The sequence below is a fragment of the Trichosurus vulpecula genome, chromosome 2, assembly GCF_011100635.1.
Source record: "Trichosurus vulpecula isolate mTriVul1 chromosome 2, mTriVul1.pri, whole genome shotgun sequence".
In the NCBI taxonomy this organism is placed as follows: Eukaryota; Metazoa; Chordata; class Mammalia; order Diprotodontia; family Phalangeridae; genus Trichosurus; species Trichosurus vulpecula.
The window spans coordinates 411,897,126-411,915,798 of NC_050574.1; the positions used below are offsets into that span (position 1 = coordinate 411,897,126).

General features: G+C 38.1%; 1 protein-coding gene across 3 annotated transcripts in view; it reads left to right on the forward strand.

Annotated features, from left to right (window-relative positions):
- The window catches only part of TBL1X (transducin beta like 1 X-linked), a 377,352-nt gene that overhangs the window by 303,727 nt on the left and 54,952 nt on the right, over nt 1–18,673 (forward strand). For all 3 annotated transcript variants that reach the window (XM_036744222.1, XM_036744224.1, XM_036744223.1), the window contains exon 6: nt 16,216–16,361. In XM_036744222.1, coding sequence (XP_036600117.1) covers nt 16,216–16,361 — 146 coding nt within the window. The remainder of the gene's footprint in view (nt 1–16,215; nt 16,362–18,673) is intronic.

Consider the following 18,673-nt stretch of genomic DNA (forward strand, 5'->3'; position numbering starts at 1 on the left):
AACGGTTTAAGGCTGGTAATGTTCAGTCTAACGTTTTCTATTTCAAGTAAGGTCATACAAGGCGGAAGGCTTAAGTTCTATAATGGGCTTTTTCAGTTAAAGCTGTTATTTTTCTTTTATTCCCTAAATTAAATAGAACCTCCGATGTCTTATTAAATTATATTAACATTGAATTTAAATTTAAGTAACTCCAGAGTTGACAGGATTAGAGATTAAACTCTGATGAGTCGAATTTATATAATATTTTCATAATTTCCATTTATATACAAAGCTAGAAAATGAAGATATAAAAAGATTATTTTTTAAAAGAATAACTTTATTTTGGCCTTCAGAATAGACCCCTTCTGTGTACAGTCCTAATATAATCATTCTTATTTGAAAAGACCCTGATGTTGGGAAAGATTGAAGGCAAAAGGCAGAGGATTAGATGGATAGACAGTGTCAAGGAAGCAATGAGCATCAGCTTGGACAGACTTTGGGAGGGCCTGGTATGCTGCGGTCCATGGGGTCATGCAGAGTTGGACACATCTAAATGACTGAACAGCAGCGATCTAGCCAGTGCTCATTGAGACCTCTAGTTATCTGGTCTATTTCAGGGAAAGTCCAGAATGAAAGATCCTGGGGGCTTTCACATGGTCTAAATCTGCCAGCCCACCCTATTACCCCAGCTTTCCCTCCCCTCCCCTTCCCCCATTCCGTGTGGTCTCTGCCTTAGGCCCTGTGATTACATGACCATTTGGATCGGACACGTGCTCAGGTCCCGTGCTGGACGTATCAGTCATCACATGAGATGAAATCACATCACTTATGTTCCTGTACTTTCTACCTAGTCTTAGTGTGCCTTCGTCACTACCAGTTCCACTCTCAACCTTGGGCTTAACCCTACTCTGCCCCCCCACCCTCCCCCGTGTTCTGATTTGCGAAAAAGTTGAGGTGTAATGATGAGGCAGTGCAGTCCAGTGGGAAGAGCATTGGACTTGAAATCAGACATGCTCTAATTCTGGCTCTGATATCTAACAATTGTATGACTATGGCCAAGTCCCTCTGTTTCCTCATATGTAAAAATCGATTTAATAATGCTTGTTCTATCTACCTAATAGGTAACTTTGAGAAAAAGTGCCTTGTAAACTTAAATGAATGAAAAAGCTTTTAGAAAGCATCTACTATGTGCCAAGCACTGTACTAGGTACCGGGGATGTAAAAGTTAAGACATTTCATTGCTCTCTCAAGGAGCTAACATTATAATGAAGGAGACGATGCTGGAATGATAGCCACGGAGGGTATCACTCATCTGGCAGGAAGTGGGGTGAGGGGGGCAAAGAGGAAATGGTGAGGAGAATAGGGATTAAGTTAAGTTAAGAAGCATGGTTGGGACTTCTCTGTAATTTGGGGTCCTGGAGAGGCAATCGTCAATCAAGACAGCAGGGTGCCCCCAGGCAGAAGTTCTCCAGAGAAGCACGGCCTCCATCAAGGAGGAAATGGACCCAGAGTAAGTCGAGGATGTACTATATAAATGTACGTTGTTTATCATTGGCTCCAACCACCACCTTTCCCCAGACTCTGCTTCTCACTGCCCCCTTGATGCATGTGGCCCCGTGTCCTTCAGGGCCCATACTACACCAGTGGCTTGTATTCTCTCACTCCTCAAATGGCTTTTTTATTACTTTGTGTTTACTTTTTCTTTGTTTACACGAGGTTCTCAGGAGAACACAAGCTTCTTGAAGGCAAGAACTATTCCTTGTATCTTTATAGCCTCAGTGCCTAGCACACTGTCTTATATACATTTGGCAATAAACATTTGTTGAATCTGAATCTGAAACTAAGCCCAGATGGCACACATAAAAATATAGTTGAGTCTGAAGATATCAAATAATTCACAATGTGCTCTGTACTCTGCCTTGGCTAGACCACATCCGGAGTATTGGCTCACTTCTGAGCAACATTTTTTAAGAACAGCATTTGTCCCATTGGAAGATTGATTAAAGGAACAGAGCCCAGAGAAGATCCTGTAGATAAAAAAGCGATGTCATGGGGGTGGAGGATATGTGAACCATCTTTAATAATCTGAAGGGCTATTATGTCGAAGAGAGATCAGGCCTTTTCTGCTCGGCCCCAGAAGAGAGAGATAAGACCCATGGTGGAAGCTGCAGAGAGGTAGAATAAAGAAAAAATTGCTAAGGGTTTGCATCGAGAGGAAGTGGGTTTACCCTCAGTAGAGGTCATCAAGCAAAGGCTAGACCTAGAGCAAGGTATTCTCCTAAGTTTCTTTCTTATTCGGGCTTTAGACTGAACTGAAGTCCTTTCCCACTTAGAGAGTCTGTGATTCTTTGTGTGTAATATTCAACACCCATGGCCTGTTTGCTGTTGATCCAGAAAGCCCCCATAGTCCCCCAATACCAGGACACCCACACTTTTCTTCTTTAACTGCGTGGTTGTCCATAATCTTCATAGAAATACATGATATTGCTAGGTGCTGTTGGGATGGCTGACTCTCCACCCCATTCTCCCCACCATCCTTTCTGCTTTCATGTTTTTTTGCCCCTTTGTTTCCCTTTGTCATACTAGAGTAAGAAGGAGGAAACAGCAACGCAGGAAACCATGTCTTTCATGTGCCCCTCCCACCATTCATACATCCCTCAAAAATGCCAATATACAACAAAAAGGAAGTTGTATAGCATATGTTCAGGTTTCCTTTTGAGGTATTTAGAATATTTAGGAAATACTGTAGAATCAAAGAATCCTCTAAAGAACCTTATGTCCCTACCTATACAGTGTCCATGATCATAGTAGTCTTCCACAGACTACCCATCTCAAAGACCTCCATTCATGAGGAACTCATTAACCCACCCATACAATTCAGTTCAGCAAATATCTTTTAAGTACCTGCTATTTTCAGGGCACCTTGCATGTTTTTCTGTAGCTCTAATTCTTAGAAAGTTTCTCCCCAACCTTTTTTGAAAATATATTGCTTCTTTTCCCTCATATAATCTGCCACTTTGTCTCTCTACCCTTTGCTCCTAGCTAGCTCGTCCTTCATCTTGGCAGGGGATGCATGTTACAGTAATAGTCATATAGTCAAGCATCTCTGTAATACTGCTCTTGGGATCCAGGCCAAGTGTTATAAGTGAAACCATGTTTTAACAAGGTTTTTCTGGTATTTCCCTTGGACAGGGTCCAAGACAATCATATTTTATACTGAATTTCACATTATAGCAAGTCATGATATTGCATAGTTCCAATATATACATATATATGTATATGTGTGTATATATATATATATGATTTCTCTCTTCATGTAATTTTCTCCAGCAGAATTCTATAAGAGAAATGGGGTAAGAAGCAGGACCTTAAGTTTGATTTCTAGGTCTATATGTGTTAATGTCAAACCAAAATGGAGGTCAGATAGGTAGGTTGAACTGCTGCCATACGTGAGAGAATTGTAACATATCTTTTTACATTTAATGTTGGTCTAACTTCAGCTTAAATTTTGGAACCACCATACTGAACCATAACCTTCTAATGAGATAAGATAATCAGATTATCTAAGTGAAAAATAAAACCCTAAAATTTTCATGATAATTTTCTGTTTTTCTTCTCTTTTCTTTTGTTTTCATCTTGCTGCATTTCCTTGCCAGTGTCATTGACTTTCCCTTAGCTCTCATGTTATCACCTTTGCCTTCTTTTCTTTGTCTGCCTCCCTATTCATTCCCCATTGGAAAATTTATTCTCTCTAATTTCACCCTGTCCTTTACCAGTAACTGTGCTGAGTGGAAGGTGGGCAGCCTTCCAATGAGTGCCTGAGCTCTGTAGGAGACACCTTTATGATCCAGGAAATAATGACAGGAGAGAAGCTATGCTAATTCTACTGTGAACAGGGATGTTATAAAAATTATCAATACTTATAGAGGAAGAGATGGGGGAAAGGATAGAAGCATATCAATTAGATTTTTCTGTCTGCCTCGTTTCAAAATGATTCCATTTTAAAATATCTTCTTCTCCTTGTTCTTTAAGGATGGATAAAGTAATTCTCCCTTTTAATTTTTTTTCTTCCTTTGTCACTTTACCTGCATAAGAAATACATTTCTCTTCTGAGAATGAATGGGACTGAATATCTTAGAGTATTTTGTCTTCTCTTCCTAATTTTTTTCCTTTTTTTTCTTTTTTCCTTCTGTCCTTTCTTTTAAAGACTAGCTTGAACTCTGCTTCTTTTTAATTCCATAAGGAAACGATATAGACTGGTTGTCTTCATTTATCGCTTGCTGCAGTCCTGAATCCACAGCTTCCTTTTGGTAACTCCACCCATATATCCCTTAGGCATCTCAAACTCAACATACCTCAAACAGAAGTCAGCATCTTTTCCTCTAAAATCACTACTCCTCTTAACCAAACTTTTTCTTTTGAGAGTGCCATCATTCTTCCAGTCTCCCAGGTTTCAAGCCTGAGTCATTCTGGATCCTTCACTTCACTTCCTTCCCCAATACCCAGTTGCCAGCTGCTGTCAATTCCATCTCCACAATCTCTCACATCTATTCCCTTCTCTCTGTTCACACCCAACTTTCCTAGTCCAAACCCTAATCACCTCTTGCCTGGGCTACTGCAGTAACATCCCATTTATCTCCCTATATAGTTTATCTTCTCATATATCCCCCTATATATAGGAGATGTTTTCCATTTCCTATGTCCGTGTCTTTGCGCAAGCTATCTCCTGTGCCTGGAATGCTCACCCTCATCATGTCCACCTTTGGAACCCCAAGCTCCTTATCTCCAGTATCCATTCCTCCAAGGGGACCTTCCTGTTTTCCCCATTTAAGTGAGCCTTCTCCCTCCCTTTAAAAAAATCACTATGTCTTCATTTTGTACCTATCACACATTTTTCCTCTGAGCACGTGGTATCCCACAGAAATTCTCACTTTTGTATTTGTGTCTCTAAAACCTGAGAAGGAGTTACTGGGCGCATAGTAGGTGCTTAATGAATATTTGTGAGTTAGGTCATTCATTAGTTTGTAGGATCAAAGATTTAGAGGTGAAAAGAAATCTCAGGAGGGGAGCCAGTCTAACCCCTCTCATTTTATAGATGAGGAAAGTTTGACTTAGAGAGTGTAGAAAAGCTGAGATTCAAATCCAGTTCCCCAAATCCAGAAAGGAGTCTTCTTGTTTATTCCCTTCTGAACAAGTATTTTCCTGCTATATAAGTAAGACCAGTGATCTCACTCAAGGATTCTAAAGGTTTCATAGGGGAAATTTAAAATTCGTTTTTTTTTTGGAAATATCTCTTACTGTACTAATACACATTTTTGTTGAGTGATTTCAGTTGTGTCCAACTCTCCATGACCCCATATTGAGGTTTTCTTGGGAAAGATACTGGATTGGTTTCCCATTTCCTTCTCTAGCTTATTTTATAGATGAGGAAACTGAGGCAAATAGGGTTAAATGCCATGCGTGCCCAGCTAGTGAGTGTCTGAGGCCAGATTTGAACACATAATGAGGCGTCTTCCTTGCTTCAGTCCCAGTACTCTAGCCACCACTGCATCACCTAGCTTACCCAGTAATTAAAGACACTGATTTCCATTCATAGCTACAGACTGAAACCCTCCTTACCCTTAGTTTCTCTTTCTCTCTCTCTCTCTCTCTCTCTCTCTCTCTCTCTCTCTCTCTCTCTCTCTCTCTCTCTCTCTCTCTCACACACACACACACACACACACACACACATGCAGGCACACACACACACCCTGAATAATTATAATAACAATAATAATTATAATAACAAAAAACTCTGGTGATGAGTCTCTGAAGACTTGGACAGACCATTTTTATGCCTATACTCAAAGCCTTTTGAGCTTGGTAAGAAGTGCTAGAACTCTGCCAGCATAATCTTGGAGAACACAAAGTCATCTCTGTACAACAAGGAGGACTGGGACTTCAGTGGAGAAAGATATTAAGTGAGAAGTGTTTGGAATGCCTGCATCTCCTGAGGATGCACGGGGAATCAGTATCTCTTAGCATATTCCAACTATCTCTCGCTATTTTTGGTAAATCTGTTTTCCTTCTACTGTATCATCAATTTAGATCTAGAAAAGACATAGCTCATCTAGTTCGACTTCCTCATTTTAGAGTTGAGCAGACTGATACCTGGAAAAAGGTTAAGTAATTTGCCTAACCCAGGATTCAGATCAAGCACTATAAATCCATTCTCTTTTCTTCCATACCACATGCCCTCCATTTTGCCAGAGTTTTTTGTTTGTTTGAAAGTTGGAAGCGGGTGGGTGGGAATGTTTTGGGGTTTTGTTGGGTGTGTGTTTGTTTGTTTCGGTTTTTTGTTTTGTTTTTGCTGCTAGGAGGGTTCCTATCCGAGTAGGCTAGACAGTGAAACTGTCTCAGCCAATACAGATCAGTAACTCATCCGTAATTTGTAGTGTTAGAGAGTTTCCTGTGGCTTTAAGGGGTTAAATGGCTCACCCACAACTAATAAGTATCAGAGGCAGTACTTGAACCCAAGTCTTCCAGACACCAAAGATGGTCCTTAATCCACTATGCAAGACTAGTTCACTTCTTAATTCCTACTAATCTTAATCTGTTTTTCTTTTGTTTCTTTCCTAAAGATATCTTAAAGTACTTTATTGAATTTCCTACAACTTAAGTAGTTTGTTCACAGGTTTCCCCCATTGATCTTTCACATTTCAGTCAAATTTCCCTTTGATCAATAGAGCTAGAATAACTAGGAGGCATCCAGGTGTAGTAGGAGAGGGAGCTGGATTAGCATTGGTTACAGTTCCTGACTTGGAGTTAGGGAGCCCTGGATTTGAATCCCCACTCAGATACTTATCTGCATAACCCTAGACAAGTCATTTAGCCATTCTGAGCTTGCTTCAGTTTCTTCATCTGTAGAATAAAGGCGTTGAACTAGATATCCTCTAAGGTCACTCTCAGCTCTAAAACTGGTATCTTATGATTGTGCTAAACTTCTAATTTGTATTTTCTGAGTAGTTCACTTCTGATAATACAAGAAATATCATGCTCAATCAGAAACCCCCATATTCACTCCATCTCTGTCTCTGACAGTTTCCGGGAGAACGTGGCTCTTCTTCATAATCTTAGCTTCCCAGTGTTAGAGAGAGATGTTTTCTCAGAAGCTCTACCTTCATCTAATAAAGACGATTCTTTTATCTAAAATTATTCTTTAAGGTATTTGTATTTTAAAATTATAGGCTAAGCACTAGCTATTGTAAGAACGTTCTATAAGTTTGCCATCTGCCATATCAAGTGCAAGGAACACAAAAAAGGAGGGCCAGAAAGAAACACAGACAAGCAGGACAGCTTTGAAAATTGCAAGTTGATATTGTGTTATAAGAAATGATGAGCAGATAGACTTCAGAATAACCTGAAAAGACTTATATGAACTGATGCTGAGTGAGGGGAGCAGAACCAGGAGAACATTGTACACAGTTACAGACACATTGTATCTGTGGTGACTAACTTTGATAGACTTGGCTCCTCTCAGCCATGCAAGGTTCCAGAACAGCTCCAAAAAACTCATGTTGGAAAAAGCTATCCACATTCAGAGAAAGAATTACAGAGTCTGAATGCAGATTGAAGCAAACTATTTATTCTCTTTTTTTTGTTTCGTTTCTTCTTTTTCATGGTTCATTCTCTTGATTATAATTCTTCTTTACAACATGACGCATGTGAAAATATGTTTAATGTGAAGGTATATGTAGAGCCTATATCAGATTGCATGCCATTTTGGGGGGACAGAGGGGAGTGAGAGGGAAAAAATTTGGAAATCAAAAGCTTGTGGAATTGAATGTTGTGAAGTAAAAATAAATTATTTAAAAAAATTTTTAAAAAGAAAATTACAAGTTGAACTTATAGACCTATAAAGAAAAGTAAGTTGTACATAGCAGAGATCTACAGTTTCATGTGCAATCTTTTTCTGTTCTTCTTTGTACATGAAAATATATACATATGCATATACACGTATATGCATATGGAGTTTTATTTCCAAATAAAAACATTTTTCAAGGAGAAAAAAAAACCTGAAAGAAACCTGAGAAGTCATGTCATCTAACCTACTTGGTGACAATTGCAATCCATGTCATTCAGGGACAATTTGTCATAATGGGAGGGGGGGATTAAAAGAAACTTTTGAAAATATTCAACTTTGTATTACTTTTTGTTTGTTTCTTTTCCCAAAGTTTGGTGCTATGCCAGTTTTTGTTAGTTTATGGAAAAAGAACTATTTCATTATCTTGCACTCAGATGAACTGCAGGATTAGTATATTCAGGCTCCTTAGAAATGAGAATAAAAGAATGACTTTGCAAACCATTCTAAAAGAATCAAGGTTAATTTTTTCTTAGCTGCAGTTGCTTTTTTTTGGTAGTTTGGCCTTGGTTTGTATTATTCTTATGTGAATATATGCAGCAAATATTACTATATGGCATTTAATTTACCAATACAAATTTATGTTACATATTTTCATTTAAAAAACCATGCTCCTAACTCATACATTAAAGTAATATTCAAGCATAAGATACTGTTATTGTATAATGCAGTCATAGGATCTTGGATTTAGAGCTAAAAGAGGTTTTAGAGGCCATCCATTCCAAATCTTTTCATTTTGCGTATGAGAAAAATGAGGCCAAAGAGGTTAAATGACTTATTTGCATCATACTTTGCTCTTAAGGCTTCAGATGTCTCACCTAGGTTTGTTTTTGTTGTGAAATACAGTTGTTAGCAGGAAAACAACAATTTAAACAATCCTTCTAATACAAAGGCAGCATGAACCAGTCAAAGTAGAGAGCTATGTAAATCAAATATTGCACAAATTAAATGATAAATCAATCAATCAGTAAACACTTATGAATGTTTAATACAGCTGGTATCTAGTATGTTCCAGGTACTATGCTAAGCACTGGGGATAAGAAAAGTGACAAAAGCCCCAAGGAGCTTACAGTCTAATGGGGGAGAAAACATGAAACAGATATGTACAAAGCAAGCTATATACATGATAAATAGGAAGTAATTAAGAGAAGGAAGGCACTGGAATTAAGAGGGGTTAGGGAAGGCTTCCTTTACAAGGTGGGATTTTAGTTGGGATTTAAAAGAGTCCAAGGGAGATCGGTAGTCCAAGGTGAGAGGGAGAGGATCCTAGGCAGTGAACATGAAATTAATGAGCAGTTTTAGAATTGTAAGAGAAACAAAGCATGCATATGGTCCATTTTCAATCAATGCACACTGCCGAGGTTCTTAGAATTTAGAGCTGCTAATCTAATTAATTTGTAATATATTTAAACATAGCGTAATATTTTAAGTTGTAGAAGCAAAGGTCTTTTCTGCTGAAGATTGTAAAGGCCTTTTAAAAATCAAACCCATAAGCTACCCATTCCATAATCATAACCATTCTCTATAGGCTCCTTCCCACTGTCCTCTGTGTTCACCCCACACTTGCTGCTTGCAAGTGTTTTGACCTCATTTGGTTCTCCATCACAACTTGTAGGAACTAGTTTTAGGTTAATGTTGGCATCTAAATTTTGTAGCCAATGAATGGCTTGCTTTTCCAGTGCCGAACATCCCTGCATTAGATATAGATATCAGATTTTGAAAAAAATAACATGTTAATCGATTAGAGCCGGTGATCAGCCTGCTTTAACGTCAGCTTTCTATAGGTAATGTTGCTCTTCATCATGTGTCTTCCTAAGTTCACAAAAATCCTGCTGAATTCAGCAAATGCTTCAGGCTTGCCGAGAAACACACACCTGCGACATTCTGGCCAATTGTACTCATAGATCTTTCATCAAAGTATCTGGAAGCTCTTTTACTCCTCTCCCTTTAACAACTTCCTTGCCTATTCCCTGTGACAGATGTAAGTATTTCCATCTCTTTCAGTGACATCTAGCTCTTCACTCCCAGGGATTTCTCTTTGGGTGGAAAAGCCTTATGTTGCCAGCTTTGATAAGCAGCCAGAAAAGTGTGGTCACTCAGGGAGACGTGTGAGTGGTAGTATCCTCACATGAGATGTAAAATTAGTGTGATCATTGGCTTTGGATTCTCTCTCAAGGTCAAATGCGAAAAGAGAATTGTTATTCAGCAACAATAGTCAACATCTCCTAATGCCAAACTGGTAGCCATATGACCTGTACCTCATTTGTAGGATCATGTGTTTATGCCTTTTTTGGATTGCCCTTCATCCAACCGGTGCTATCATGGTACTTTTTACATGTAGGAGGCACTTAATAAATATCCATTGATTAATAAAAATTAAGCTTAAGAATGTTAAAAATTGTTTTTACATGTAACTGGGGAAAAATAAAATGCTAAATAAAAAAAATTAAGCTTGATATAAGAAACAATTATACTGCAGTGGAAGAGATAGTGTTGTAAAATGAAAAGAATACAAAAGCGGGAATCAAGAGATTTGAATTTTAATCAGTTCTCTGATGTCCCTTCAAACTCTTAAATCCTACAAAATTAAAGAAAGTGTGTAGAAAACTATAAAGCTGATGTGCTTTTAAAAAAATTTATTTGGATCTAAAACATGAAATAAAATGAACCTTTTCATAGTCACATATGAACTGTGACTATTATGTACAGCTAGCTTTTCTTTTAAATTATGTATTAAATTCAGCATGTAACTTTCAGAGCTGTTCTTCTTGTCTGTGTTTCCTTCTGACTTTTGTTGTCTTCTACGAATTCACCATCCCTCCCCCAATTTTTTTACCTCATTGCTTTTGCTCATGATCCCTTTAAAAATCATTTCCCTCCTCTTTACTTGCTGAAATTCCTACCCATCTTTGAAAACAACTCAAATTCAGCCATCTCCATTCAGTCTTCCTTGGTCACCTTGACCAATAATAGACTACCCCCCTCCCCCACATCCTATGTGGTACTTCGAATATATTCAGACTGTACGCTTCAAAAGAGCAGGGATACATGTCTTTTCTAAATTTGGTATCTCCCCTAAGGTCTGGAGCAGTGCTATGCATGCAGGTTGTGCTAATGAATTAAACTGACTCACAGCTTATATTAAAGGACCTCCACAATTTCATCATGACCTGTCTTTCCAACCTATTTCCTTCTATTTTCCAAAACAAACCCTCTATTTCAGCCAAACTGCTCTGTTTACTTTCTCCTAAAACGTATCACATTTTGGCTTATGTTTTTCTTCTGTTACAAATATCTTTCCACTTCTGAATATTCAAATGTTGCCAGTGGTTCCAAGGGTCACATCCATGAAGCATTTTCCTGACCTCTCAGTCTAATGATCTATACCATTTAACAGTTTCTGTGGTTGTCATGGTGGGTAATACTCAGTTGTGCTTAATGCATATAGTCTTGAAATATTTCTTACCTTTTCCATGCCCAAGTCTTGCCTTGATATTTTAAGTTCTTTAGGGGTAAGGCTTATTATATGGTCCACTTCTTATGCATCCTATAGCTTCCTGAATAGTTCTCTGAACATAGTAGGAGCTCAGTTAATATTTGTGAATAAATGAATCAGAAAACGAGCTCCTTAGATTTCTTGGCAAAAAAAAAAAAAAAATCTTGCTTGGTGATTCAGAGATAGGACAATTAGGGAAAGCTGCCAGTTGGGATTTTTCCACTCCCAAGGGGAATGATATATTCAGAGATACTTTTTATAACTCCCATTGATTTTGGTCATGGGTTGTGCTATTCAAGGTAGCCTAGGTTTTAACTTTACTGCCTCCTTCTGCCAAAATCCTTGTAGGAATGGTTTAATTCATTCAGTTTAATGGTTTAATTTATCCTTGTCTTAAGATAAGAACATGGAAATGAGAAAAATTAATAATCATAATGAACATTTAGATGACACTTTAAGGCTTGCAAAGCACTTTATATGGATTATTTCATTTGGTCTTTACAACATCAGTAGATGTTATTATTCTCACCAATCTACATAAGAGAAAACGGAATTTCTAGAAGTTAAATGACTTGCCCAAGGTCACATAGATAATAAACATCTGAAGATTTGAACTCAGGAGTTCCCGATTCCAAATCTAGAATGCTAGCTGCTGGGCCATTTGGTTGCCTCTGACTTTTAAAAAATAGTTAAAAACACCAAGAGGTACTCAAGTCAACAAATTCCTAATATGAATTTTAATCTCATTCCAATCTATTTGAATGGTTGACTCAAGAAACACAAACTTCATTTAACAGCAGTTACTGATGTAGGTCATGCAATTAGTGGAAAGCCAATCTCTAATCCATTACATTCTTGTAACATGTTCTTAATCATGGCATCTATCCACCCAGAGTAATGCTGAGTCTGTGAATTGTATCATGAATCTGTCTTATCTTTCCTAAGTGATAATGAGCATAGGAACATTTTCTAGTAAAATGTCATATCTATTGGTACTCAATTAGGTCTTGTTAAAAGAAGAGGACAGGCAGACTAATAACATAATATGGATAAGGCTTAATGATGATAATGTCAAAAAGTTATGTCTGTTGAAACTCATTTTTTTAGGTGAGATGAAGCTATGGACAGCTAAAGATGCAGGTCTTCAGATCAAAAGAAGGTCAGGGCTGGAGATAGACTGAGAATGCATTTTATTATACTGTGTTACGGAATTGCTTGTTTTAGTCCATAAATTAAATAAAAAGGCATCTACATGTAGGAGGAATGAATGAAGTGACTCAAGGAAAAAATTTAGAAAGAGAACAGACAAAGGGCCAAATTGAAAAACTTGGATAATCCTTACCTTGAGTTTGGGGAAAGGCTAAGGACAGAGAAGAAATTAGAGTCAGTGATCTCAGATGAATAGAGGACATTCAGAAGGAAGGGCTTCACCACCATCAGATGTTAAGGAGGGAGAGGATAGATGGCCAAGGAATTTAAAACAGCAATCGTATTTGTCAATTACTAGGCTATCGGCTCACCATTAAGAGAGTACTTGAAGAAGAATAGTAGTGATGGAAGCCAGACTGCCAGGAATTTAGGAGTATGTGGTGAGTAGGTAAAGACTTAAAGTAGGAAGAAAAGCAGGTTGTACAGAGGAAGAGATTGGAAATTCATGAAAGAAAAACAAAATAATGTCCCAAAAAGAGGCATAGGGGATGTGATCAAAATTGTAAGTACCAGGGATTAGACAAAACCAGGAATTGGGTATACTTTTTTTTTCCTCTGAGATAGGAGGAAGGAAGGAGAGAGTTAGTGATGGAGCTGAGAAATTTTAAGGCCTGAAAGGCTTTGAATTCATCGTGTATGTGATGGTAGCTCCCCCCCCACTCCCTTTTTTAAAACCAAGAGCCACCTATCTCCTGGAAAAAGAAATCAATTTTTGAGGCTCTCACAAGTTTAGTTTTTAAAGAACAATTGTTTTTGAGGGTTTTTAAGAAACAAAATTTTCAAGTCATTTATTTTTCAAACTAAAATAGGAAGAATTTAACTTAAATATAGCAGCAAATATTGATAAAGCTTTAATTTGTATTATGGTAAAAAAAAAGGTGAGACAATGAAGGAGGTAGAAAAACAATCTAGAATGACTGTAAGAGAAAAGCAAAGACATAAGAAGGCTTAGCAAAAGACAGAAATGAAAAATGGATTTTCATGTAGTAATATTTCTGTCTTATAATCTTTTAGTTTAGTGCAGCTAAAGACTTTTAAAATTTTGTGTCTTTTTTTTTTAAAAAAATCAGCTCTTGGTAATTTCTCCATAACCAAATAAAATTGAGCAATGATCTGAATTCAACCTGAAATGCCCATTTTACAAATGAAGAAACTGGGACTCTGAAATTTAAATTCTAATCTTCCAAACTCTATTCATGTCACAAGATGGCCAACCATCATTTACTATGCCAGGCACTATACTAAGTGATAGGGATAATAAAAGAGCAGCTAGGTAGCACCATAGTGCACAGAGCACCTGGCCTGGAGTTAAGAAGACTCATCTTCCTGAGTTCAAATATGACCTCAGACACTTACTAGCTGTGTGACCCTGGACAAGTCACTTAAAACGCAGTTTTGTTTGCCTGCCTGAATTTCCTCATCTGCCAAATGAGCTGGAGAAGGAAATGGCAAACCGCCCCAGTATCTTTGCCAAGGAAATGACAAATGGGGCCACCAAGAGTTAGACATGACTGAATAACAACAAAAAGATAACAAAATGCCCGGGGTAGGGGACTAGGGGGTGGGAAGAGCCCTTGTTCTCAAGGCTTAGCCTGGTAGCAGTGCATTGGAGGTGGAAGAGACTGGAGTCAGGGGAGTCTTAGGAGTCTAATTCAGTAATTCAGCCATTAGGTGATAAAGTCCCTGAACTAGGATAGTATGTAAGTTACCTTATTGAAGGCTTGGAAGTTGATGGGGTGGAAGAGGGTACTGCGCACAACCAAGGAGTATTTAACCAGATTTGATGTCTAATCGGGAGGGAGAGCTGTTAGGAAGACAGTGGGGAAAAAGAGATTTTACACCCGGATGACCTATACAGAATTCTACAAATTTGCCCCAACGTAATTAATAGATTCTAAATTTGCTTTGTGGCAATGAGGTGCATCTAGTTAGAATATATTTCAGAGCACTGCCTTCTTGGTCACTTACTGTAGATGGAATGGATTGCCATTCATTTTCAACATTAACTCGTTGGAAAAAAATGATTCCGCATCAAAAGCATCTAACCAGATCTCCACCTCAGCCAAGGATTTAGATGTTGAATAAAAGTTGATGAAGATTCTGTATATAGCCTGTTCTAAGGGAAGTTGTGAGAACTGTCTTCTAGGCTTTGGGATCCTTTATTCAGCACCCCTCGGCATCTCTGACTTTTATGCTGGTCCTCCTATCCCAGAGGGAAATGACCTAAGAAACTAGTTTACCTTTAAACCAAAAACAGTGTGTTACCTCTTGAAGGGCTAATTAACATTTTAAAAAGAGGATCTCTCATGAAGCCAAAGAATCTCTCTAATGATGGAATTTAAGACACTTGAGTGTCGCAGGGGAAGATTTGGGAGTGAAAGGGGAGAAGGACAGAGGATATCTCTAGAGGTCATAACAGCCACTACCTAGTGTACCAGCTGACCATTTATGTAACCGGGCGGCACAGTGACCAGAGCGCCGAGCTTGGAGTCAGGAAGATCTGAGTTCAAATCCAACCACAAACACTAGGTGTGTGATACTGGTCAAGTCACCAAACCTCTGTTTGTCTCAGGTTCCTCATCTGTAAAATCGAGTAATGATAGAACCTCCCCCGCAGCGTTTTCGTGAGCATAAATGAGACAACAGTTAATTGTAATGTGCTTAGCATAGTGCCTGGCACACAGTAAGCACTGTGTAAATGTTAGTTATTATTGTTATTATTATTTTGGGTTTTTTCCCATCCACTTAAAAACACACACAGAGACACTCCAGCTTAACTACTCAACCGGAGCTTCTTTCTTTTAAATACCATCAGATTTCTACTGTTTCCCTGGTGTTTAAATCCGAGCTCTTTCAAAGAAAGCTTCATTCTAGGACATACGTTTAAGTAGCAAGAGTTTTATCACCCCTGGCTTGCTAAGAAGGTGACAATTCAAGAAATAAGGAAGAGATAATCAAGAAAAGCTCACAGTTAACCAGCAGCTAACATCAGCAACAGGGAGAATTCCTTATTTATTTCTATTGACAAAACTGTTTAACTCCAGAAAAGAGATCCAGACGAGAGTATCATCTTTTCCTCTTGCTTCGTCATGAAATTAATTTGTTCTACGTGTCCAGTCGTAGCTCTGAGCGGAGGATTTTTCTATCCTTATCTTCTGTTAAAGAATGGCTCCCTTGTGTGAGCTACAGCAATGCTGGGGCCATATACAACCTGTGCAAAGAAAGAGATCCCAGTGTTAAGCTTCTGGAAAGATTGATACTAACCTAAGGGGAAAAGAGATTTGAGTCAAGTGTTTATCAGAGTATGATTCAGCCAGAACATATTCCCTATTCTTTTTGGGTTTTTTAATTACTGGTTGGTTTTTTTTTTTACTGAAACTAATCGTTTCATTTCTAAATGTATTTTTCCCTCTCACAACCCAGTTTTTCATTTGCCAAAAAAATCTCTCATCTTCCCTACTCTCCTCTTCCCCCTTCCCCACCTACCTGACCCAAAGCCAATAATGATGTGGGATTCTGAGTTAATTTCTACACATTGAAGTTTTAAAGAATAATCAGTTTTAGAAATAAACGGATATGCAACTGTCAATAAACTTGGGTTTCATGTCATGGCTTGTTTTCCTGCTTTTAGGTTTTTCCCATTCGGCCTTCACATTTGGTATTGAAAGTCACATCAGTCAATCTAATATCAATGGAACACTAGTGCCACCTGCTGCCCTCATCTCCATTCTTCAGAAAGGCCTGCAGTATGTGGAAGCTGAGATCAGCATCAATGAAGTAAGTCTCCCTTTATTACCGCAAGCAGAATGTACATTTGGGCTGTTACAGGTGTGTTCTAGTTAGAAGCCAGCCAGAGCAATCACACATTTGGGGAGGAATGTTTGAAAACTCCTAATGTCTCAGAAAAACAAGTATTAATTAAATACTTATTTCCAGAAAGGTACTTGACAGAAATTTTAAGTGTTTCACCTTTGCTTTTAATTTCCTTCATAAATTTGGGACTTCGAGTTACCTAGAAGTAAAAATAGCAACAAGCTTTCCCTGCTTTTTACACATCTGTGTTTTCTGTCTATACAGAATAGCGATCATGTTTAGTGTGTAAACAACACATTTTCAAATTATGAAAAAGTACACAGCAGCTTTTCATCGACTTAATATTTTGGTGGTGTGTGCTCATTTGGTGAGCACACTTCACGGGGTGTCTTGTCTCTTCCCTTTTTACTCTGCAGGCAGGTGGGTAAAAGAATGACCACGCAGGAAAGACAGATGGTATTGCTTTACCTGAATTAAATAAAGGAGAGGCTGTGATCTGAAGGTTAACAATAACTTCCCAGCATTATTTTATCCTTTTCTCTTCCTTAAGAGTGTAGAATTGGCAGCGGAAAACTAAAGCATGGTTTAAAGCAAAAGCCTGAAATAACTTAATTTTTCCTCCCACTCAACCCCCTGGTTCTTTCCTCCATGATTTAAAAATTTTAAATGAAAGAACAGTTCTCTCATAAGCTGCTTTAGTTTCAACAGACTCCTCTGACATAATTTCCTTTGTGGTGGTTGCTTCACTTTTATTCATTTTTTCCCCATTTTTTTCCTCTTATCCTGCCTTCATTTTGGGTTTCTGAGATGTGTTTTTTTTTTGAATAGCTTCTTCATGGCCTTCCAGAGTTTCAACAGAATTGCAGTCCTCAGCTATATCCTTAAATACCTTCACCTGTTACACTCACCATTGCCCTGTCTTCCTCTCAAATACCATTCATATACCGTTGGTTCCCAGACTTTTTGAGTATAAGAATCCCTTTTTATATTAAATCATTTCATAGACATCAACCTGATGGTAATCGTGGAATCATTGGTATCTGTTTGGTTAAGAAAATAATACAAATTATTGCTTGACTTCTCAATAGGTAGGGGAGGGGCTGGAGAAAATTGAGAACTCAAAATTTTAAAACTGAAAGTTAAGAGAAAAAAATAATGTTAAGTACACCAAGATTCTGTAATTTCAGCAAGGAGAACTTCCTACTCAAATCCAGATTGCAAAGACTTTGACTTAATAGATAAGTCCTAGAGAGTTTCTGAGTCACATAGAGAGAAGTTAAGTGACTTACCCTAGGTCATACACTAGTATCAGAGGCAGGATTGGAACCCAGCTCTTATTGACTCTATCTACCCTATGCAACAGAAAGCATCTTGACAGGCAGCTACCATGTACTTAGTAATATCTTTAGATGAATTTGTATTTTATTAATCACAGCAACATCTTTGTATAATTTCAGGATAAAAATACCAATATCAGGTATTCATTCAATATAGCAAGGTTATGTTTACTTACTTAATGTACTTATTTTGTTAGAAGCCAGTAAAGAATGAAATGACCGTCCTTGGTATGCATATAGATTGAAGGAGCCCTTGCAATAATTCTGCATCCCTTCCCCACCCTCAGGGATCCTCATCCCACAGAGACAGAATCACTGCCTTGAACACTAAGAACTTCTTCATAACCTTCACCCTAATCCAGTTTTCACAGCTGGTAGAACCAGTCACTCATCTGCTCTTTCCTAAGTATGATAGTGTTCACAAGGGTTGTCGTGTTCTCCAAAATATTTTAACAAACCTCCCTTCCAAGGCTGCTAAGTAATCAATCTTCTTACAGATCTTCTTGTCTTCCATTTCCCTCCAGACTTGGGAGCAGGACAGTTTGCCTCAAAATAATCACCCCATCTTTTCTGTTTCTTCATCGTGTGCTTCTTTTAGTACAACACCAATTTTAATACAGCACCCATTATGGCAGCTTTTTTTTGTTGTTTGTTTGAGGAGTGTTGCCTTTAGGTGCATTGACAGACCAGGCATTCTTGGCATTCTGATCCTAAAGTCTTTCAAGTTCTCTGGCTCTTTGTTTTCAACCACATATTTCCCCATCCTTTCCACTTCTATTTCTTTTTCTCAGATTTAATCTTTCCCACATCCTTTTTTTTTTCATTGTAGAAAGTCTTTTGTCCATTTCTCTTCTTTCCCCATAATATCCCTTCTAAATTAGGCTGTGTCTCCCCTTCACTAATGACATTCTCCTCCTTTTCTCTTTCTTTATCCAACAG